This window comes from Elgaria multicarinata, chromosome 1, assembly GCF_023053635.1.
Source record: "Elgaria multicarinata webbii isolate HBS135686 ecotype San Diego chromosome 1, rElgMul1.1.pri, whole genome shotgun sequence".
Taxonomy (NCBI): domain Eukaryota; kingdom Metazoa; phylum Chordata; class Lepidosauria; order Squamata; family Anguidae; genus Elgaria; species Elgaria multicarinata.
Window position 1 is genome coordinate 36,311,239 of NC_086171.1, and position 25,679 is coordinate 36,336,917.

The 25,679-nt window shown below is 39.3% G+C and overlaps 1 protein-coding gene across 1 annotated transcript in view; it reads left to right on the plus strand.

Moving 5' to 3' along the window:
- CNPY1 (canopy FGF signaling regulator 1) overlaps positions 1–25,679 on the plus strand; it is a 70,949-nt gene that overhangs the window by 44,833 nt on the left and 437 nt on the right. Inside the window, exons 4-5 of the mRNA XM_063146544.1 lie at positions 18,127–18,330; positions 20,264–20,360. Coding sequence (XP_063002614.1) covers positions 18,127–18,330; positions 20,264–20,360 — 301 coding nt within the window. The remainder of the gene's footprint in view (positions 1–18,126; positions 18,331–20,263; positions 20,361–25,679) is intronic.

Sequence of the window (25,679 nt, forward strand, 5' to 3'; positions counted from 1 at the left end):
GGGTTACCCCTGCCTGAGCCCGGGATCCCCTGTGCATCAACTGGATGCACAGGGGTGGGCCAAGGGCTCACACCGGCCTAACCCGTCATCTAGCAAGGCCCCTGGTCAGTCTTCCCCACTATGTTGAAATGACTTCAGGTTACCACTGAAGTGTTTGAACATTCCTCCATATCCTTCCACGTAGAAAATGAGTGTTCCTTGCCTGGTCTTCTTGCCATGCAAGTTTCCTATGTGGAGGTTTCCCCTTCTGTCATGTGAGCCCCCCCCCCCACCACTATGGTGACGACATAACTACAGTTTAAATGCGCTCACTAACACTTTGCTGCAAAAGGGTTAGCGGCCTAACCATGGCTTAGGGTGTTCCCTGAACAGACTCCGACTGTATTTCTATGTAAAACTAATAATGAAAGAAATAGGCCTGATTTATAGCACTCAGCTTCAAAATGACCACTGAGATAGGCAATTCACAGTCCTCCTTCAAATACCTTTAGAGCACAACTTCGCACCTGCTCTGCTCCAATTAGGAACATAGGAAGCTGCCTATGGTCTGACTTCCTATGAAGTCAGACCATTAGTCCATCTAAGCCAGTATTGTCAGCACTGACTGGCAGCGGCTCTTCAGAGTTTCAAGTGGGACTCTTTTCCTCGGCTTATCTGGAGAACCCAGGGATTGAACCTGGAATCTATTGCATGCATTATGCTGCCCCCTAGTTTCTGCTTTGTAACCATTCTAGTTTCCCCTCCATGGATCTGTTGGCAGCTGGTCAGTCCTTGTTATCATGCCTTGATTAGTTGCCCCTAGTAAGAACTCCTCATCTGCTTGGCACCAGCAATTCCTCAGTTTAAGGAGAAAGGTGGCCTCATTCTCTGTTACTGCTCTGGCTTACAGTTTCACAGCTGGCCTTGCATTGCTTTTCCCCCCTTGTCCTCCTTCTCATTCATTCCTCATCCATCTCTGACCTTTCTACAGCGAAGTATTGATCTTGCATTTGTTAGTTATTTAGTGTTTATGTTGGATTTCAGGAAGTAGGAATGTCCGTCGCTGGAGTTTTCCTGAATCCAGGAACTTTTCCCGTTTTCTTTTATGTAAATAGAAATTTTACTACAACCTGCATAATTTGCACACATTTCTGCCATAATTTGTGCAAATTTTAGTTGAAATTTGCACAAATTTCTATTTACACATTTTATTTTTAAAAAATGGAAAATCCACAAACTGGCCTGACTCGATGCAGATCAAATCCGCCAGCTTGCGCTGAAATGATCCAAAGTCCAGGGGGGCGGGCTGATGTAAGCTCAGCGAGCTTTACCCTCTGGATGGATTCCTCCAACATCCCTACAAGGGAGTCCTGAGTTCAAGTCCTTCCCACAACCATGGAACTCGCTGGGTGGGCTCTGGCCAGCTGCGTACTCTTAGCTTAAGTTATGTCAAGGCATTGTATTTATTTATTTAGACTTATACCCTGCTTTGTAGCCCCCAGAAGCAAACCTTTTGTAAAGCTCCATTGTATTTATTTATTTGTTTGTTTATTATTATTATACCTCGCTTTATAGCTCCCGAAGTTCTCAAAGCAACTTTACAAAAGATTTGCACAGTACATTCACATCCAAGTATAGCATAAGGAACAGAACTGAGAGAATGCCCGTAGGGTAACAGGATTATTTAGGCAGCAATTCCTGAGTTCATCCTTCCTTGGTCTTCCCTGGTGTTACCCTTTGGCTCTCGTCTACTTGGCAGCAAAGGCCCTGAGGACCTCTGAGGCAAGAGGGAGTGGAGCTGGGCAGCTGGAATTTGGCCATCTGTATTACTTCAGTTGTGACACACACAACTAACATTTCTCTTCTCTCTCTCTCTCTCTCTCTCTCACATACACACACACACACACACACCATTTCATGTCTTATAACATTCCTGCTTCTACGTGCCTGATATGTTAAAGCAAACAAACAAAAAACCCTCTCTTTGACAGCCCTGATTTTGAAAAACTAATACTCTGGGCACGTGCAGTTTAGCGTTTAAAACTCACTTAAATCATTGCACCATCACCACTACAGGAATAAAATGGTGTTTGCTTCTGCTGCCCTGAGGCTAAACACATTTACTTTGTCATAAGCACCATTTTATTGTGGGAAACAATAATATATTTGAAAAGAAAAATAATAATAAAATGAGCATCCGTGACCATGTATATGCCTAAACAACCACCCACTGGCTATAAAATGTTTTTGTTTTGCAGTGGAGGATGGTGACTCTGATGTCAGTGGGGCTGTGAATCCACTCCAGGTTTCAATCAAAACCAGTCAGAATGCTAAAGGAGCTAGGATGGCTCTTTTAGAGTTCTGACTGGTTATGACTGAAAACCCGGAGCGGATTCACCGCCCCACTGACATCAGAGCCACCAGACTCCACCGTTGTCTTGTTTTTAAATAAGAATTAAGAACGCATGGTTCTTGAGCAATGCCAGGCCACATGTGATCCGGGGCCTAATTGCCACTGCTTCCATCACCTGCCGCTCTCTGGTCATTTGGGTCCCTTCTGGGCTGTGAGATCCTGAATTTCAGCTGCTCCACTGAGTCCTCTGTTTTTGTGTTAAAAAACAAAGAGGAGAGGCTTTGATGTTGCCATGAGCTCCTTGGAACAAGAGTTGGATAAAAATAATTTAAAAAATCAATTGGTACTGATGTTATGCCAGTATTTCCTGCAACAAAGAGGTAAAATGTGAATGATAGGTATATATCCTTAAATAGGGTGACCATATTTTGGAAACCAAAAAGGAGGACAACATGGTCACCCCCAAGGGGGCGTGTCCAGCACCAAGGGGGCGTGCCCACCCGAACATAGCCTTGGTCACATGTCTGATTTTACAGCACACATTTAAGACAAATCTGTTCTACATAACATCTTCATGTTAAAATCACTGAAATAAAGAACAAGTGAGAGATTCAATGTACCTGAAAGTAACTTCACTCACTCCTACTTTTGTAGGTTTTGCTGTACTTTGAAGCTTTTGCTATACTCTGTGTGTTACATTCTCCCCTTCCCTCAAATATCTTTTCTGACTGTATCTTCACTCATTGCAAGCTGCTGTTGTTGTTAACAGGGTTTGCTACTGGCCCCAGATCTGTTTCAAATTTGGTATGGCTAAAGCTCTACCTAAAAGCTATCATGGTACCAACTTTCAGCTCTTTATCTTTAAAAATGACAGTTTAAAAAATAATAATTTTAAAACCTCATTTTTAAAAAAATTCCTAAAAAATCAATGGATGACCAGATCTGTTTCAAATTTGGTGTGGCTAAAGCTCTACCTAAATGCTATCATGGTACAAAGTTTCATCTCTTTAACTTTAAAAATGACGATTTTAAAAATAATAATTTTAAAACCTCATTTTTAAAAAATTCCTAAAAAATCAATGGATGAACGGATCTGTTTCAAATTTGGTGTGGCTAAAGCTCTACCTAAATCCTTTCATGGTGCAAAGTTTAATCTCTTTATCTTTAAAAATGACGATTTAAAGAATAATAATTTTAAAACCTCAATTTTTAAAAATTTCCTAAAAAATCAATGGATGAACGGATCTGTTTCAAATTTGGTATGACTAAAGCCCTTCCTAAGAGCTACCATTGTGCCAAGTTTCATGTCTTTATCTTTAAAAAATGACAGAGTTATAAGCATTTTTGTTATTTCCCATTAGAGCTGCTCTTTGAAAAAAAATCCAGATTTCCCCTCCCCCTCCCGGATTTGCCATCAAAACCCGAGCAAATCCGGTCATATGGTCACCCTATCCTTAAACACCCAAGTGCTCATTTTTGGGAGCAGCTGTGGCATAACCAACTTCATAAATGCATGGGTGTGTGAGGACATATATCTGTTGTGCATACTTTACCTACTTAAATGGGGAACAATATTGTACCTGTGGCAAATGCAGTTGGAGTCACCAGCATCTATTATTATCTCCCTTTTCTTGCTCGTGGCGGTTTTTCTAGATGAACGTGATGGGCTTTGCCCTTTTACCGATTCAGGAATTCCCTGACTATTGAACATATTTTAAGTATGACTGCTTTCTGGATGTTGGTATGAATGTATTTTGGAAGGGCCAATTTCTGAAGGTTTTCTGTAAAAAAAAAAAAAAAAAAAGGCTGTGATGCTGGTGACTGATGTGACTAACAGAATAATTCTGACCTTTTCTGTTGCCATAGATCTTCAACTTCCATGTCCAGTGGTGTATATTTCTCTCTTCTTCTTCTTCTTCTTCTTCTTCTTCTTCTTCTTCTTCTTCTTCTTCTTCTTCTTCTTCTTCTACTTCTTCTTCTTATTAAGATTTTTAACCCACCTTTCAGGGCACACTGCCCTCAGAAGGCAACTTACAATACTACAAAAATTATAAAACCTACAAATTAAAGTTAAACAGGGAGACAGAGAGAGACAAAGCAGTAGCAACAGCAGCTAATGATTTTTAAACTCGAGGCAATTGTGTAGAAAACTCGGTATAGATTCTTTTACTGATGTTCTTTCTCTGACATTCTCTGGCTTTCTCCTTCATGAAGTTGTTTTCAGTGTTTAAATCAATCATTAGACTCTGTTTATTTCGGCAAAGGACTTAATTCTTTAGAGAAATGTGTCCAGTCCCCAAAGGCTGTGATAGGAACATGACCTTTGGTACCTGTAAATGTTGTGTAAGAAAGTTGCCTTTCCTGACAGCTGTGGTGATAATCCCCTTTGTCTCTCTTAAGTAATCGCTGATAAGTCTGTATACAATCTGTTGGCTGTTATTTATTTCTTCACAAGGTTAAATTACCCAAAGAGAAAAATGTGCAAGAATACAAGTTTGGTTTAAAACTTCTTCTTTTATTATTATTTTTAAAAGGGAACTGGGTTATTGTTGCAAACAGATATAGCTATGGGAATAATTCGTAACCATTTTGTTATATAAAAAAAGAATAATATATATTTTAAAGTAAAATAATAATAATGAGAAGTTAGTTTAAAATCTTAACAAGCCTGCTTTTAAAAATGAAATAAATTTCAAGGGTTTATATCTAGGAAATCTTTTCAACACAGAACTTAGGAGCCAAAGGCTACAATAAGCGTCTGCCCCACCCCAAATCTCCACTGTAGCTCCTTGAGTTTCTTAAATAGCTACTGCTAAAGATAGTTCTGAAGAATTACTTTTTTTTTTTTTAAGACAATTCTTTCTGTTTCTCAAGTGTTACAGCTTCAAGGTCCATATTTGATGTTTTTGCTAAGGCTTACTCATTATTATTGTTGCTGTTTTTACGAAATACATTTGATGGCGAGGCCTTCCGAATAAGAACAGTGTAAAATGAATAGTGTCTTAGAGTACTTAAGTGAAAATAGGTTACAGATTCCAGGAATGGTATGCTACTAAACCATATAAATTATCTGCCGTCCTGCAGTTCATGATATATTTCCAATGTGGTCTCCAGTGCTCAATCCTGGCCTGGAATGTAATACCTTCTGTAGTCCGCGCTAAATTAACACCCTTTGTTGAGACATAATGTATTCTGTTTCCCTCCTCTCCTGTTCTATCACCTGAAGAACTTTTCCAGCCATCTCGAAGGGCATTAAATGGCAGGGTCCGCTGCAATGCATGTTATTCTCTTGCTCACTCTGGCTAGCATAGAAGGATGGATGAATGGGGTCATGCGCCAAGTCCCCTGCAGTTAACCATTATTTTTGGTGAATAAAGGATGGTTAAGGTTGAGTGGAATGTCAGCAAACCTTTCATCCCTCTTCCTTTCAGCTGTCTGTGTTCTTACCCACAAGCCATACAAAGTTCCTTGGCTTGGTTTTCCCATACGTAGCCAGCTGGCTCTTTCTGCATAATGTTTGTGAGTTTCTTGGCAGGATTGGGTGTCTTTGGGCTCCACGTTTGCAGAGACAGAATACAGGAGATTTCTATCATGGTGGTCAATTTAGTCTTTGGCTCGCTCCACATGTTTTATAAGGAACGAGTGAATGCCTATATCTACTGCCCGTAATTATAGTGTTGGCAACATTTAAATTTTGAAAATAGTGTTCCCTTAGGGAGGCTATAAGGCGGTCCCAGGGCAGGCCAAAGGTGGAATTGGATAGGTCAGGGACAGAGCCCGTCAGAATCTGGCAGGTTGGGCTTGGGTGGAACCTATATTAAAAAAAATCTTTATCAAATTGATTCCAAAGACTGGTGTTTTTCAAGCTCCAATACTGGTCAGCTACCAGAACGTGATTTAATTGGCTAGCCCATTAAAAATAATTAATGGTTGGCAGCCTTACATAAACAACCCATTGAGATTGCCTCTTTCCATCACCTCTACGCCTATGACATGAGAAGAAAATAACCCATATCAGAAGACTGATTGCAAAAATTCCATTGTGTCCACGTTGTGGAATTGTATCACCTCTGTTGGAGACATGACCTGTATGGTTTTGTCACCCAATAAGGATAAGGGTTAAACTGCGCTCCATATTAACCATATGCAGGTGTTGACCTGAATTTAAGATCTTGGCTGACCTAGGATGCTTTTATTATTTTGGTGTTGTTGTTGTTTTAAAAAAGTATTGTAAACTGCCCTAAGGGAATTTGCCAGTTGGGAAGTATATACATTTAATTATCTGAATGGCTTAGCTGGCCTGCCTGCACTGAACCTGCTTATCTGCAAGGCAGATAAATGCAGGGGCAACATGCATACTACTGCATAGCTTTCAGGGGTCAAAAGAGAGGGGGAACTTTTTTGGGGGGGGTCTCTTTCAAATGGTGTTTTTTAAAATTCAATTTTTTAAAATTTTAAACCGACGCTGTTTAGAACATAGGCTTCTTTTTAATCTCAGTGCTCGATTATGCTACAGTCTCACCAGATCCAGATCTGCCCCCTACCACTTGTGCTTCGAGATAGCTGTCTTTTCCAGTGGCACAATGAAAATATATTATCCTACATGGGAATTTATCTGATATCCCCCATTGCTGGTTTTGCAGCACACAACAACAGTTGCTGTGCTACTTGCCCAGATCTTGCTTATCTTTGGGTCAGGCAGCAGTTCTTTAAGGGGATCAGGGATTGGCCGAACTCCACTGGAGACCACTGGTTTTAGGCTTTTTGAATCCCAGTGATTTGTTGCATCCATTGCTCCCCAAAGTCCTAACTCAGAAAGCCATCTGAGGGTGTCAAATGCTGAAAAGTGCTTTCCTGTTTTTGACGGTTGCTTCAAGCCTCTTCTTTTCAAGAAGTTCCATTTTCAGAAGAGTAGGAGAGAAATAGTTTGCATTTTGATTGCTCTGCTTTTGCTTTGATTGTCTGCTTATTATTCACATGTTGGGCAATTTTGGAGTGCCCATTAGAGATTGTAAGCAATATGTTAATTAGCCAAGGCACAATGCAGGGGAAAGGAGTAACTAAACTGATTTTTAGCTGAAGTAGACAGTGCTGTGTATAATTTATTTTTTTTTTAGTATTTTGTGTTGGACAATGCTTAATTGTGGGAGGGGGTATTGGAGTTTTTCAGCCACTGAATAAGACTGCAATCCTATACGCATACTTCCCCAACCTCATGCTCTCCAGATGTGCTAGATTGCAACTCCCAAATGTGCTGGACTATAACTGACTGCATGGCCAATGGTGAGGGAAGGCTGCTATACACATTTACTTGGGAGTACGTCCCATTGAACTCAATGGGGCTTATGTCTGTAAATAAGCATTAGCAAGACACACTCTAAGCATTAGCAACAAATCAAAGCTGAGCACCTTTAAGCCCCATTGATTTCAATGGGAGAATTGCACATGACTTTCTTCCACTGAAATCAATGGGACACAAGCACTCTGTTTGTCTTTTGACAGTGGTGGGAGCAGCCTGATCCTATGAGTTGTCACACTGGTACAATAGCTCGTGGGATCAGATGTCAGAATCCTTGTGGCTCTGCTGTGGCTGGCAGAGCAGAAGCTAACACCACTGATGTGCCATTGTTATTTCATATTATTCATATGCACAAGAGGCTGAGGGAAGGACATGGCAAGAGAAGGGGCATTGTTGGAATTTGCATGGTGTTCTATGGGTTTGCTTGAGTGGAATCAGCTGTAATAAGGACCAAAATGGATGTGATAATAATCACGTAGTTACTAAATGTGTGATTATCGGTTTTTTTAAAAAAGTAAATCGCAGATGCAAGGCATCGAAATCCAGATTGTGACCAAAGCAGGGGGAAGAGATTTATTTATATATTTACATTTCTGAATCACTTACATGAAAAGAAATTTCTAATACAGTAGAAGCTCATAATTAAATACTGCATATTATTAAATAAATAAATAAATAAATAAATAAATAAATAAATAAATAAGACAAGAGTACCTTCCTGGGAATGCTTATTGGTAAAAGTATGTTTCATTAGGTGACGAAAACCCAGAAGGGTTGGGGCCAGTCTAACCTATAGTGGTAGAGAGTAGTAATTTTCCAATGGACGCAATTACTTTTACCACAAGGGTTAAATTTTCTCCCCTGCTTTGCCACTATCATGATCTAGATTGCCTCACCTACCGTGGCTGCTATTTACTTCTTCTTTTTTTAATCACACTAATTATTGAGTGATTCTTATCATGTCTGTTTGAGCCCTAAAAGTGATGTTACTAGGCCCATTCAGAAGACACCTTAAACCAGGGCTTTAACCACGTTGGTTAAGCCAGAAAGCCAGGCTGTGTTCAGAAGACACCTTAAACCATGTCTTCAACCATGGCGAATAAAGCTTTTTGCTTTTTTCACCATGGTTAAAGCCAAGGTTTAAGGTGTCTTCTGAACACAGCCCGGCTTTCTAGCTTAACAAGCGTGGTTAGAGCCATGGTTTAAGGTGTCTTCTGAATGGGGCCACTGTAGCTTTGGAGTGTGGATTCACCACCACCCACCTGCTAAGCAGTGCAAGATGAGTAGTTCTGAAAAGAATTGCTGGTCCCTTGAAAATCATTTCAAAAACTCCTGGTTGTCTTATAGTTTGAAGAACACCATAAATGCTTTGAAATAGCCCTGCTTCCTTTGCTGATCCTAAAGAGCTGTGAAATACTCTCCACCCCCACCCCCCAGTTCACCTGGAAATTTCTTCTCCGTTGCCTTTCCTGGTCAGGTGAAAACATTTGTATTCTTTCAGACATTTGGGGGATTACTGGAGGGAATCTACATGTCGTACTGAAGGCGCTTGCATGCGCCCCCAGTACGCCCCCAAAACGATGGTGTAGATTCTGCCTACCTGCAGCCCAGAAGAGACGGAGGAGGAGGTGGCAGGGGAATCCGGCCGTGTCCTTGCCGCCGCTGCCGCCGCCTCCCCGCCAGCCTCCTGCTGCCAGGGTAAGAGCGACCTGGGTCGGAGAGCTCAGCGGAAGCGGAAGCCGAGCTCTCCGACCCGGGTCGCTCTTACCCCGGCAGCAGGAGGCCGGCAGGGAGGCGGCGGCGGCGGCAAGGACGCGGCTGGATTCCCCAGCCGCCGCCTCCTCCGTCTCTTCTGGGCTGCAGGTAGGCAGAACCTACACCATCATTTTGGGGGCGTACTGGGGGCGCATGCAAGCGCCTTCAGTACGACGTGTAGATTCCCTCCTGGAGATGGTCACCGTTTTAATTTTTAAATTTTGATCGTTGGTTTAGTTCCCTTGTTTTTCTGCATTGTCTGGATTGTCTTATCTGTACTTTTTAGATGGTTGTAAACTGCCTTGTGAGCAGATTTCTGTTGAAAGGATGCAAATAAATAGGAAAGTTGGATAGGACTCACCAGTGTCCTACTGCTGACAACCAGCTCCGCTGATTCAAGTGCACGTATGGCTGTGGCTGCGATGTAGCATTTCTGGGTGCAAGCCCCTAAACGAGCAGAAATACAACAAGCTGCAATTACACCAAGGAAGAGAAGTGACCACGTGGCCCATTCAGGTTAGCGGGACAGCGCCCTCCAGTGGGTGTTTTATAGCAAAACCACAACAAATAACGTTATAGCTCAGAAGAGTCACATTTAATGAAGGGTTTTTTATAACAAAAAATGGCAGAAGGAGCAGGAGATAAGCAGGAGATGCACAGGAGGAACATGGCATCGTTAAAATGACCTGCGAAGATCTGTGAGTGCCCAGTCATGAGCGTGTTTTAAAACACTCATCTGAAGAACCTTCTAAATTACTGCTTTATAGCAGTATTGAAGTGCACTGGTAACTGTTGGGACACATTGCATATTCCATATACTGGAGTAGATCTGGCCCTTGTGTTAAATCATTACAATCCCATAATGGTATTATTATTATTATTATTATTATTATTATTTATTTATTTATTTATTTATATAGCACCATCAATGTACACGCTGTATACTGTACCTCATGTGCATTTATACCTCGTACGATGCCCAATGACATTTGTTGCGGTATTTTGGATAATGTAGAATGCAATAACACTATGGAAGTGGAATATGGGATGTGTAATGTGACCAACAGTTATCACTGTACTTCAATGCCACTATAAAGAAGAAGTGTAGATCTAGCCCTAAGCCCTTTCTACACCTAAGGATTATCCCAGACAAATGGAGGGATTGTCCCTGCCTGCTCCCGGGGTCCCCTGTGTGTCATTTGGATGCACAGAGATGATCCTGGGACAATCACTGGAAAAAAGGCAGGTGTAGAAACAGCCCTAGTTCAGAGCTCATCTACACCAAGCAGGATATTCCACTCCACTATGAAAGTGGTATATAAAATACAAGAGCCACACTACTGCTTTATAGTGATATTGAAGTGCACTGACAACTGTTGAGGCCCATGGATGTGTACCATATACCGCTTTCATACCACTTTCATAGTGTTATATCCTGTTTGGTGTAGATGTGCCATGGGCCCCAACAGTTGTCTTCAAGTACCTCTATAAAGTAGTAGTGTAGATCCTGCAGTACACTTCTATACCGCTATAAAGCAGTAGTGTGGCTCCTGCCTTTCGTATACCGCTTTCCATAGTGGAATATCCTGTTTGGTGTAGATGAGCCCTAGGATCCAAAGACGCTCCTGATCGGGGTTTTGGAACCTCAAAAGTTTTTAGTGGCAGGGATGCTTTGAAGTTTAAAGGTGAGCTTTTGCATCCTGTTTTACAAGCTGAGCAGAGGGATTAACTCTAGAAGAGCATCATGTTTACTAGTATGTTCTTAAAAATTATTTGGTGGATTATGGTTCCAATCCTATGCATGTTTAGGCAGAAAAGAGTCCTACCAGCATTCCCCAGCCATCCACTACTGGGGAATGCTGGGAGTTGTAGGGCTTTTCTCTGCCTAAACATGCATAAGATTACATCCCAAGTCTATGTTTCCCGGGTAGAGCTAGTAGCTTCTGGGAGAACAGCTAACCGCAGAATTTTTAAACAGCAGGCTTTGAAGACCTTCTAACATTACTGGTTTGCATTCAACTCCAGAATTACAATGTACTTCAACAACTTAAATGTACACAAATACTCGGCACACTCCACACGGCTATATTAACATGCACCTTCCACATAATCATCTTAAATAATGAATGTTAATAGTAGGGGTGCGGAACCACTTTCAGCCTGTTTTCAAGATGCTCTCAGGGGGCGCCTTTCAGAAGTAGGCGGAGTCGAAGGCAAACTATGTGACATACCAGTATATTTCATCTGAAAGCTCCTGCTGCCACTTGAGAGAGGCGTTCCATCCATTTCGAAGTGAGAAGAACTGCACAAAAGCTGGGAAGCCAGAGGAAGAGTTTTGACCTTGTAGGCAATCCTAGATTCCACCTCCGGGCCTGAGGTTCGAGACCCCTGGTGTATAACATCGTGATATCTTCCTCTGTTTCTTTTTTTGAAATATTTCAGTGATGTGAACTGAAATAACAAGTTCCTTGCTAGGAAAATCTTTGTTTAGTAAAATGGGAAGCTTCCAGAATCCTTTTTTTTTTAAAGTGGCTATTAGTGCATAGTTTAGAATGCAAATGATTTTTTTTAACAACTCCGGGCTTTGTGTATTCTGTATCCATTTGATGAACATCATTAAGCTTCAATCCAGAGTGCAAGAAGCTGCCCTAGGCAGTGACTCTCCTGGATCACAGGCTGAGGTCTTTTACATCACCTTCTTCCTGGTCCTTTTAAGCAGGAATCAAACCTGGGGCCTTCTGCATATAAAACATGTGCTCCAGTACTGAGCTCTAGTCCTGCCTTTTATATAAAGCATCCTTATTTCTTTGAAAGTCTTTTCCATGGAAGTCAATGGAGTTTGCTTCTGAATCAACAAGTTTAATGGGCTTGGGAAGTCAAGTTAACTTCTTCTTTGTTTGGAGTACAGACTGTAACAGATATATCGGCATAAATGCCATATGTTACAAAATCAAACATCATATATATATATATATATATATATATATATATATATATATATATTCCTAAATTGGGGAATAGTGGGAGGGTGCTTCGCTTGAAGTCATAAAATTTGATCTTTTCTGCTACATTTCTGTTTCTATTGGCTAGCGACAATTCTGTTTTATGCTGAGTGGACCATGCTCCTTGCCAAGAATGAAATGACCCAGATGTTGCATTCTAATCCCTTTGTTCATTTAACAGTAGATGGCCTGCCAGCTTTGGCAGTAGATGGCCTGCCAGCTTTCACCCACATATTATAAGGCGTTTCTTTCTTGTATCAACTGCCTGCTACTTTAGAGGACATCAGATAAAAACAGTAGGAGGACCAGTGTGCTAATAACTAGTTTATTTATATTGAAACAATATTGATTATTAATATTACATAACATACTATTGTTTAGCTGAGCCTAGAGTAAAACGCTGGATATTTTGGTGCCTTTTTCTGTGCGAACCAGTGAGCGTTCTGAAATGTTGAAAATGGACAAACCAAAGAGAGTCTGAGCATTGGCATTGATGGTGGTCTCCCATGAAATGAAATGCAACTGTTGCCTATGTAGCCAGCTCTAGAATAACCGGGCATGAATGTCTTTACTTTCAAGGAAGGCTTTTAATTCCAGATGTTAGAATGTCAGCATTCGTTACTGTAAATTAAGTTACGCTGATTAGTTACAGCACAAAGCTAAAGTATCTTCCTCCGCTCGGATCACATCTCTTAATAATGATGATAATAGTGGAGCTTTCTCCATGAATCTCTATCTCTAATGGCCATCTCTACACATCTGGTTGCAATTTAGCATGTGAGAACTCTTGTTTGATTTGATTTTCGGTTTAAATTTAAGTCTGAGCCAACAACCCTAGCAGGCTAAAACAGGAGAAAATCTTGTACTTTAAGGTCAAGCAAATGTATCTTTCCTAACTCCACTGCACATCTTTGTAGTAAACTTCTGTTTCTAAAGTGTAACAGTAAATGCTTTAAACTTTCTTTGATTTTTTTCCCTGTTGGTGAATAAAGTCTCTCTCACACACCCTTTTTTTTTTTAATTAAGCAAGCCCAGGTGCTAGTCCCACGTAGCAAACATATTTTTTCCAACCTTTATTATGCCTCATTAGAATTCTCTCTTTTAAAAGGATTTCTAATTATATTGTCTAATAAAACTAAACCTTGGAGATCATTTGCATATTATATGAAGAAATCTCATACAACAAACTCACAGCGGATTCAATTAACATAATAGCTAATTATATATCCCATCAGCTTTTGAGTAGCTCAGCATTCATGTTTCGCCTGTTCTAGCCTAGAGCAAGGGGGGGGCGGGGGAGGAGTCTCTCTCTGCTTTCACTTTTAAATATTGACTCTTAATAAATATCGGAAATGATTGGAATACTTTTGCCAATTAAAACGCTTGTGATTAAACTACATGAAACACTTAAAAACACACACTTGTTTCCAAATTCTTAGAAGCTGCCATTCACCCCCACCCCACACAAGTTCTGCATGCTATTGGACAAGTATACTTATATACATGGGTGGTTGTACATATGTCTACATGCATGCATGCATAATTCATACATACTGCAACACCGACAGAGGAGGAAGAATGTGAGAGTGGCACGGGGTGAGGGTAAACTCTCTCTTACATGGAAAATACTGTTCTAAAAAAGATTTGATTGGCACTCCGAATTTTGGAAGATGTCCATCTGCAGCAGTTACATTTTTATTTTTCCTTATCCCATGTCCACAACCCAATTGCATTCTTGGCTGGTTATGGTCTCTATCAAGGCAGAAATTTACAACGAGATTAGCAGAGCCATAGTAATGAACTGGCTCATGAGCTTCCTTGTAATTGACTGTTATGAAGGTGTCATCTCTGCAGCCTGTAATGAATTCTCCATCATGGGGCTTAAAATGGGCTAAAATATTCCAGAACTGATTTGTCTCTCTGTGTGCACATGACTATGTGTGTAGCTATTCACTTGCCCCCTCCCCTTCCCTTTTCGCATTTTGAATTATTGGGAAAATGAACTTACTTTTTTTAAAAAACAACAACAACGCCCCACTACACTGTCAGACATGCTTTGAATGATTAGCAGCACTGTGGATTTATTTGAAAATGCTCAAAGCAAATCTGCACACACAATAAAAATCAAGGGAAAGAAATAAGAGTTTTTTGGGGAACCGTGTTGATCCACTCTTTTTTAAATGATAGCTAAAGTTTGGTGCAGAGTAAGATGCCTTTCTCTCTTTACAATGATGGTTGACTTGTTATTCATATTTTAATGAGGTTACTATCTCTGAGACAGCTTTTTCGGGGCGGAGGCCCACATCTCCGGTGTGACTACAATAGGAGTTGCTTTATTGACAAGTACCATTCAAAATCTTCAGAGTCCCCAAAGAAAGGCTTTCATTTTCTGCCACTTGTCCAAATACTTCCCCCCTCTTTTATTATTAAAAGTATACTTAACTTTTGGAGAAGGAATATTGGGTTGCTGGTGGTTGGGTTATATATATACCCCAGTTTAAATACAAATTCTGGTTGCTTGCTAATAAAACCTGGTTATCCAAAAAGCCAATAGAGTGCCAGCCGAAATTATGTACAATTGTACATACTTCCATTTCTGTAAGAAGAACAGCATAAACGAGAGTGCAGCGCATGTATATGTTGGTGTGTGTGCAGCTGTGTATATAACAGCACCCAAGACTATGTGGAAGAAGGAAAATGTAATCTCATAGTTCTGTGGGAAAAGGAAGCTAGTTTGAATACTCATACTGAGTTCAACTCTGATCATTTAAAAAAATGATGGAGAAGGAAGCAATTTTGGAAAATTTGATCAGCTACTGTGCTGGCCCTGTTTATTAAAACCATGTTGCTGAATATAAAATTAAGCTGTTAAAATGCACATGAAAACAATGCAAGTCCTTCATTTGCTTCTTTTTAAAAACCCACTTTGATAGGCATAGAATATACTGCATATGAGTCAAGTCTTCTCTGAGCATCTACTTTCATAACCTGTTGTGTAATATATGCTATGTGTATTAGAAACCAATCACAAATTATTGAATTTTGCTGCATGAAGCTTTTGTGCACATATGAGCAGGGAAACTTTTGGGTTTATATTACAATATATCACAGAAGTCTGTGTTGATATAGTCAGGCACAATCCAGCACATGGTTAAGCATTCTTAACTGCCAGAGAGATCAATGGGACATAATGATGCTTAGGCTTGCATTGAATTGCAGCTGTTCATTTATTTGGAGGTCCTAATTTGTATATTTCCAGCCCAAAGCAGTCCATAAATTGTCATGCGCATTGGTTACATGAGACAACTTTTTTGGATACTCTAGTTCCTTTCACTGGATTGGATATACACATCCAGAAAATAGAGGTTTAATTTCTGTAAGAACTTCTTTCCTCCCTGCAAAGCTGAGCAAAATAACCAATCTGTTGTTCTGAAAACATTGCAGGGTTGTTGTTGTTGTTGTCATCGTCGATCTGTTGAGAAACAACTAGTACTTAATTTTAAATGTCTCTGTGTCATGTTTAATTGTTCTACGTTTCTGTTTAAACATAAAAAGGTAACATCCTGAAGTTTGTATGCAGTGCAATCTATGTATGTCTACTGTGACGTAAGTCCCATTGAGCTCAGTTAGATTTATTCCCAGATAAGTGTGTTTAGGATGGCCGCCTTAATATCCTGTGTATTATTCTGTATAACATGCTAGACCCACAATCCAACATTCAGTTAAGCATGCCTAAGCATTGAATTCAACGAGCTTAAGCACTCTTAACTGTGTTAGACTGCAACCCTGACAGCTAAAAGATGGTCCAGCTGAGCTCCGTTGCATCTCCCTGAACTTTAACGCTCATTATATTGTTGTATCATATGCCCTTTTCAATCAAGCCCTTTGCCTCCGCAATAAGCTTGAGACAAAGTTTTGTGCTGAAAAAATGAAGACATTGTGGTTTTCTAAAAGATGTGAAGGTCTCAGAGAAGAAAAAACCAGGCAAGCATCTCCTTGTATTATATCCAACTTGAACCTAAACATAAGAAAGTCAGTTCCATTTAAATCAATGGAACTGACTTCCAGATAATGCCAAGATATGTGGCTTCTTAACCCCAAGTCATAAGGGGTAGCAAAGATGCTGGAATTGCATATTCCACCTAATCTTTTTGAAACCATGCTCTCTCTCTCTCTCTCTCTCTCTCTCTCTAATTTCCATAGGCTCACATGCACACAAATTTTGAGAGGTCTGTTTAATTTATGATTTGGCCTTCAGTGTGATACCTGAAATCTGCATCCAACATTTGGAGGGAGGGAAATCCGATTTATTTATTTATTGCATTTCTATACTGCCCAATAGCCGAAGCTCTCTGGGCGGTTCACAGAAATTAACTAGATTATCTACACTCCCCATCCCACCCCCACCTTAATATGTGAAGTTTAACCATTTTGTTTTTCCCAGATTCCATAAAAAGGTAAGGTTCCAAGTACAAAACAGGGATGAGATTAGAGGGAAAAGTCTCATAAAAGGCCCTAGTTTAAGAAGCACAGGAGGGGGGTGTAAAAGGGGAGGGGGAGGGGGAGGGACTCTAAGCTTTAATTTTAATTCTGCTGCCTTTATTTATCTGATTTGTAGCCAGATGGTGGTGAAGCAAGGAAGCCCTTTGTGCAAATGGAGCACACATATGAAAGTGCTTCTGTAATGTAATCATTGAGACCGGAAGGGTTCATACTGCGTCTGAAAAGAGACAATGGAGACTGGATATATCAACATTGCAGAAATCGAGTTCATTTGTGATTCAGTCCCTTTGACTATGGTTGTCATGATAACTTCCTACTTTGATCAGTAGAGGGTGGAGAGGGGGGGCATCTTCTAAAGGCCCAAGGATGCAGCCCCGTTGTTTACTGTGCACTTGGCTTCAATTCACGCCCCCTTCCGGAAGAAGCAACAGGGATAGGCACATCTTGCACCTTGACCTGTCTAGACGGGAGAGAAGTTTTTTGTCCCTGTTTCCAAGGGCGAGGGGTGCTCTTTGACCCCTGCAGCACTAGCTGTGGAGACTCTCACTAAGTATGTAGGTAGTGTCTAAATGTTTCCCCTGAATTCTTGCTTAATTCCGAAGGAAGAGGAATGGGCGAAGACATGGACCAGCTGTTTGAAAATAAAGCTTGAAATAGTAGAACCTGGGAGAAGTTAAATTTTGTAAGCGATTATTTTCTTTGCACAAACCCCTGGGAGGCCATTAAACAGCTGCATCTGAGTTGACGAACAGCAAGTAAGACAAACCAACTGAAGGATTGGGGTGGGGGGGGGTGGGGGGGAGACTTTCTAGAAACTCAGCTCCAGTTAAAGAAACCAAGCTGACTCCCAACAAGGAATCTTTCGAGGTTGCATCAGGAAAATCTTGGTCATGGAAAGATGATTCCTCTCTCTTTATTTCTCTCTTTTCACAGCAGAATGTGTTTTAAAAATCTAAAAGCTTATAATGGCACGTGATATTGTTTTGTTCTAAAAGGGATGTTTTAAGGGAGCCTTAGATGTTTAATTTTTCCAAGTGTCATCTTAGATTCAGCTGACATTTTTAATTATGTGTGTAATATAATATGGGTCAACAATTATGCAGATAACGGAGATCTGGTAGCATTGTTCTGTTTTCTTGATCTGTGCTTATATGCCTACAGTCTTTTGCTTTTGTGATATATGTAAATTTAAATATGTGTATGTGTGTATCTTATATTTTTCTCATTTCTTTTAGATTCCTTTTGCAAAATCAGAGACCTTCTTAACAGACATTTTGGAAAACATATGCGATCGGATGAACGATTATCAACTTCAGGACGATCCGGTAACTAAAGAAAAGATATTCAAGAGATATGCTCCCAGGAAGGACGAAGAGATCTATGAAACATATAAGAAATACTTTTTTTATTCTGATGCTTACAAGCCCTTGAAATATGCGGTAAGACAACATAATAAACTGGTGACATTTCTGGATGAATTGCTATTAGCATAATGTTTGATACTGTATATTAAATCACTTCACTGCACGTAAATCCATGGCTTTTATGGTATTACTGTGTTTTGCATGGTCTGCACTAGTTTGTCTTTAATAATAATAATAATAATGGTATAGCATGGTTTGTAGGAGGTGGAACATCATGACATACCAGATCTAAATATTCTGCACTATAACGTTTTGCAATGCAGTCGTATGCACTTTTAGTTGGAAATAAGTCCGTTTGGCTACAATGGGACTTACTCCCAGGTAGGTTTGCATCGGATAGCAGCCTATATTGCATAGACAGATGCTGTTAACTGTCAGTATCTGTGCTATTGTTCCCATAAACTAGAATTTATTTAAAATGACAACAAAATCCATTGCTTTACTGGCAATTATTTTTCAGTGATATAGATCTGGTCTAAGAAGATGCTTTTACTGTTCTCTTCTGTAAGTGGCAGGCAACTGTGATGCTAGGTTAACAATCCAAATTAATACTAATGTCATTTCATATATTTGATGCTGTTCAGAGGGGGAACGGAGAAGCATCACTATCTCCTTTTCTTTCTTTGGGCCTTACTGAAAGGGTTCACATATGCTAAGCTAGAACAAGGGCCTAGAGCAGGTTGAAGCATGGGTGTAGGTCCTCGAACTGGCCTAGCGCCAGTTTGTGCCTTCATGAATTAATACATTTTTGCATGCATCTAGCAGCATTGCCCATCAAAGAATGCTCACTATTTTTAAAAGAAAAACCCGCACCAAACACACCAGTCTATAAGGCAAAGAGAAATAGCTGGTGATAGATTTACACCACAATCCAAAACCTAATCAGTGGAAGCAACCCCCATTGTTTCAAAGGAATTTACTTCTATTATGCTCTGATGTATTTAAGTCTGGGGTTCAGATGTAATTTTAGCATAGTTACAGCATCACCAAGACTGTCCGTAAAATCATTCATAGTGGTCCAGTTGAATTGGTCTTGTTTTCTACAAGATGTTAATGGCAATTTTTTCACTTCAAGATCCTTGGTGTTTAATTAAATGTGCCGAAACTGTACCACTTGTACTCTATCACCCTAACATGCCCATAACATTTGGAGCTGGGCAAAAGCTGGCAACCTTTGCAATCAGTTTTGAGCCTCCTGACTAATACGATGTTTGTTGCTATTTTTAAAAAGCATCTTATGGTTTTTCCTCCTTTGGTATGGCCCATTTTGGAGTTTTGGGGCAGAAGCTTACACCCGTAACTTATGGACAAAATGGCCGAGCACAGGTTTACTGTCTGCCGCCCCAAAATAATTTGCAAGTGCAGCACCTGCTGCTCAAGAAATCTGAATACTAGCTGGTGGAACCTGAAGTCATGGATTGATTGCTTTTAGCATTTTGGTAAAAAACGAAATCAAGATATTGCGGTGTATAGCTATATACACCAATAGCTATACATCCCAATGATGTATGTATGTGTATGCATGTGTTTATATATGCGTATGTGTGTGTAAGTGTATGCACCCCCCACCCAAACATATAAACATAGATAGGATGGCGAATACACAGGTGTAATAATTAGTTTAAAAATTACTTTAACCAATTTCTTCCATTAAGAGGAAATGTTCATAACCCTTAAAAGTGTGATCCTTAAAAAAAACTCATAATGGAAGGAGTAATTTTCTTTTTTGAAAAATGGAGCCAGGATTAGCATATAATATACTGAAATTATAAAGGGGAAATCAATATAGTGTTAATTATAAAGGGGGGGGGGGGAGAACAATTGAACAGGATGCTGCATGAGCAAACAATCCCAAATAGTCTTTTTGACACTGTACTCCTTTGCTGCTCTGTGTAAACAGTCTTCCTTAGTTCATTGCTAGAGAACTACTATTTTTCCCCCCTTTCAGTGTGAAACTATCATAGAACAGTATGAAGATGAAATATTCTCACTTATCGCCCAGGAGGCAGACTTTCTGGCTGACAAGCTGTGCATTGAAAAATCAGGTACTGTGTCTGATGTAACATGTGCTCTCTCTCAACAGCAACTCTTCCCCCCTCCCCCCCCCCCCGCCAACCCAGTTGTATTGCTTGGGTGCAGCAAAAGCACGTTGGGGGAAAATGTTCTGTAGACTGAAGAATCATTGACATTGCACTGCCATAGAGTGGGGATAGAAAGTTAGTTGCTTTAATAGATATAACATCTGCTCTTAAATTCTGTCACCGATTCTAACATGCCACCATCTTTAAAAATGCCGTGCGCATGTGCTACGTATTTTCTTTAAGTATTACAATTGTCACATCTTTGCCGTGTGTGTGTGTGTAGATCTCTCTATCTATCTATCTATCTATCTATCTATCTATCTATCTATCTATCTAAAGACATAGATATAGATCACTGGATTAGTTTTATAAACTAATCATTACACATTAAATCAATAAAACATTACTTATGTACAAAGCTTGGAATCTGCCATCCTGAGCCCGTTGAATCCAATGGCAAAAATGGCCATGGCTTTTTATGTAACTAGTTTTCCTTTTCATGATCTTGGGGGGTGGGGAGAAAGGGACTGTGAACAAATAAACATTTTGGCATGCTACACTTCCTTAAATGGTGTTGAGGTTGATTTCTGTTCCAATAATATTTTGCGAACTTTTGCTTATGATTGTTCTATATCATTATCCTTAAAACTTTCTATCTGAAAGCATGTCCAGATAAATAATTCCCACTAAGAAAAAAATCAGTCATTTTGTTGGGCCTCCACCTTGACTTTAGTTTCATACATTAGTATCTAAGAGCAAGAAGGAATTCTGTTACATCCTTATCCATACTTGTCCTGCCAAATTCTAAATAAACTTAAGCTGCAATCCTATGTACACTTGCCTGAGAGTAAGCTGATTGAATGATGTGGTACTTACTTCTGAGTAAACATACATAGGATTGCATTGTTAGACCATCACTTTTGGGTAAAAACATATCCTAGAAGTTAAGAGTGAGTGACCTGGTATGCCTGAGAATATTGATCTAAGAATCAATATTTTTTAATATTAACACAGATTTTAAGGTTCAAAATATATAATATTAATTGTAAGCATAAAGAACATCAGCAGTCTGAAATAAATGGTACTAGAACTTAGGAAGTAAAACAAAATATACTTTTAGAAGTAAAACAAAAATTAAGAAGGCTGGTAAAGTCTGTTAAAAAGTCCTTGTTACAGCACGCACAGAGAAATTATTTAAAACTATAGCTTTCAGCCACATTTCTCTTGATCGTTATATAATTTATATTGGTTCTTAATATATTTGAAAAACCGATCAAACAAGATTGTTTTCAAAACTCTAAACGCAGTTGCCATGATCCATGTTTTTATTTCAAAGTCTGTCCCCCACCCCAACAATTGTGAAGATAGAGAGTAAGCTCTTACTTACGAAAGCTCATGCCACAATAAGTTAAGCTGTGATCTGCACATTTACGCAGGTGTCAGTCCTATTGAACTTAGTAGGACTTACTTCCAACAAATAAATGTACATAGGATCGGGATGCTAGTCCTTAGTCTCCTTTGGTATATTTCTTAGCTAGTTTCAGGTATAATTCTTTCCTTGGTCAAATTTCTATGCTTATCAGAGTGTATAACCACCTTTCAAAAATGCTCTTAAGCATTCCAGTTTTCTTTATGGATTCTTCAAGAAATCAACTGCCCGCTAAGAACTTGTTAACTTCCATCACAATCACTTATTTCCAAGTAAGCATATTTAGAATTGTGGAACTAGGTTGTGATTCTAAGTATACTTACTTTGACATAAATGCTACTGAAATCAATGGAACTTCAAAGACACCCTGTTTAGGATTGTGGCAAAATACAACTAGTACTAGACGGAACGGTAGGCCTCTACATCAAGTAGAGAAGCAAACATTTGTTTCTTGTAGAATTGAGTAACTATATAAGTATTTTCAATAATAATAATAATAATAATAATAATAATAATAATAATAATATCTGTTTTTTGCTTGGACAATGATTTATAGGAAACAAGCAAATGCAGTGATAGAATACAGCAGTCCTTGTGTCTGACCTTGTAAAATCTCACAGGATTATAAACATGGCAGACATGCTAAAGAGCAACCCCAGTAATGCAAGGGAGAAAGGAAAATAACCGGCCATTTTTACCGTAAATGCCTGCCATTGTTTAGAAAGAGAAGGAGAAAAGGATCCACAACATAAAAAGAGTGCTAGTTTAAAGCTAGAGAGAAATACTAAAAAAAAAAAAGAGAAGCTATAACATACAGTTTTCAAATTAATTCAGATTTTCAGCATCATCCTTAGCTTTGGAAAATTCAGATTGATTCAGATCATCACCATCATCATCATCATCATCAATAGAAGGAGATAAAACTGCTTAGCTTTGGGAAACCAATCATCTCTTCTTAACTGCTGGTAGAGACTCCAAAATGGCAGGAAAAGTGAAGGTCTCCAGATAGCACTATGCAAGCCACCTTGCATAGAAAGGACTAAATGCAAAATATGTTGAAATCCTTGTTTATGTATAATTCATTTCCCCTATATATTAATCATATGATTATAGCTTTGCTATAAACTTGTTTTAATGTTGGGAAACACCCCCATCTACATAGCTGGAGTACGAAGATGCTCAAGATACTGTTATAAATGTGTGTGCAGCATCATGAAAAACTGAAGGTCCTTCAGTCAACTGAATGGCCCCTAAATGGCTCTTGCCTACGGCAAATTGCTAATTGTGGATCTGCAAATTTTACTGGAAACCAAATACAAGCAGTCAATGCAGAGATGTTTTTGCAGTGTTTTACAAAGCAGAATTCAGAAAATATGACAGATTTGGGATGACCCATAGGAAGATGACTTGCACAGGAATTAATTAGCTCTGTGCCTCTTCTGTTGTATGAGGGGAAAAGATGAAGGGTCACGGACTTCTCACATAGCATATTTAGGGGAGTTGCCTGGACTCCCTAAGAATATGTCCTATTGGTGTTACTAATGTGTCAAATTCAGGAAACCTTTTACTTGAAACGATATACTGACATTGCTGCACATGTTTACATGACATTTGTGTTCACTGTTTGACTAAAGAGCCCCAAAACTTCAATGAAGTCTGTTAAAATGATGAAACTGTTTGATACAGACAACCATGGATCAGTTATCTGTCAAAAGTTTTCTTTGATCTCATTCAAAATCTCTTTACTACACTTTTCACAGGCAAGGAATCAAAAAGGATGAAACACATTTTATACATTCTCTCTCTCTCTCTCTCTCTCTCTCTCTCTCTCTCTCTCTCTCCACCCCACCCCACCCCCAATACTCCCCTCCTCCTTAAAGAACTGGGAACTGTTTCTCTAGTTAATACCTATTTGCTTTCAGTTATTAGTTGGAAGTGGAGGTTTATCATAGGACCAATGACATTTATAGATGTGTTGGGGCACCTCAAGAATAATTGTTGGCCCTTGATGTACCCACATGGTTCGTTTAGATGATTTGAGGAATGTAGATGAAGGGAAGGATTTTGATTTACATGAATGACAAACTTCATCATCTCATTGGTTTCTAGTTGATCCTTACAGGGAGGCAGCGATGATGTTGTTTACAACAATTAGAATTAGAAAATTGGCCAGTGATATTTTAGGCTAATGAATGGACTTCCATCTGTCAATTTACCAATGGAATATAATACACTGCTGTAGCTTTCCACTTGCCCCCCAAAGTTATCATTAAGGTAACATGGAGACTTCTATTGTACTAATTATCTTCACATGCTCATAACTCTGCAAAATTATTCTCTTTGGCTGGAATTTTCCATTCTCATCCCAAAGGTGAATTTATGTATGTATGTAGGAAGCTTAAGCAAAAACCATTCATGCATTTTTTCAATTGTGCAATGGTAGGAAAATATGTCTATTCTGCTCTAAGAGCTTGCTGGTTCTACTTCCATGTCCCCCCACTCTCTACCTCCCTCTGACACGTCTATTATTCCTCTAACAGGAGAGCTTTGAAAGTCGGTGCTTTCCAGGTGACTAGTCCTCACTGAGAGTTGTTCTTCAGGATGATTTCCCAAGCCTTATACAGCAGAGTTCTGCATAATACAGCTCTGTTTTAATACATGAATTATGCTAACATTTCCATAGTACCGTAATAACATTATCTGGGATTTGAAAATAAAGAAGATGTATTCACTTCCTGGCTGGAATTTTTTAAAAATGAAACCTTACATAGTTTCAGAATTATCTTTTCTTCCCACCACCTGCAAAAAAATAAAACCCTTCTGGAATTTCTCAGTAAATAAGCAACGTGTTTCATGATATCTCTCTTCTACAATGGGTTCTGTAAACTCAAGCTGTGCAGGGACAAACCTACTGGCCATAGCTGGGAGATCACAGTACAGAGTCTAGTCCATAATAATGAGTTTCTTTTTCTTTTAAATTGGCAACTAGATAATTTTAATATAACATTCTATTTTGAACTCTTGAAAGGAAGGGCAGAACAAAAACAAAATTGCATGTACAGTAACCTAAACTTATTAGCTGGAGTACATGAAAAGCGATCTATGTTGCCGAGTATATAAGATCAGCTCAACCTCGGCCCGTTCGTCTTGTCAGAAAAGAAGCTGACAGCCCAGTTTTAACTATGTTTACTCAGAAGTAAGTCCAGTGAATTTCAGTGGGACTTGCGTACTTCTAAATAATGAAGTTAAAGACTGCAGCCAAAAATTTTTTAGGTAATTTTCTCAGTTGCTAGAGACATTTGACAACAGAGCTAGAAACAGTGTTTGATATGTCTGTGCCTAAAAAGTTCTCCGTTCTAAGTTTGGAGTGTGTTTTTGATGTGTGTGTCAAGGTTAGAACTTTACATAAAAACATTTCTGCGGTGTGAAAACACAGAAGGAGAGAAGTCATACGCAGGAAAACAGCCACTTCAAAGGGAGATTATATGATCAAATTTGAACCGGCAATTTGCACAAAATTCAGAACTTCAAGAAAGCTGTTTCCTTCAAAACAATTTTAATTCTAAACGTACCACATAACTAAAGATGTTCAGACTTACCATCCTTAATAAAATAGATATATCTATTTAAAGAACCATGCCAGATCTGAGAAAAAGGAAAAGAAAGGAAGGAAGGAACAGATTGGTTTATTATCAAAGTAATAGTAAAATACATACATAGTACCTATAGATTGTTACAAGCTCAATGATTCAAAATGTATGTCAAGGATATGATACATTGTACATAGTTCTAACCATGGCGAGTAATTACTGTGCAATCCTATGTGTATTAAGAGGTTACTATTGATTTCAATA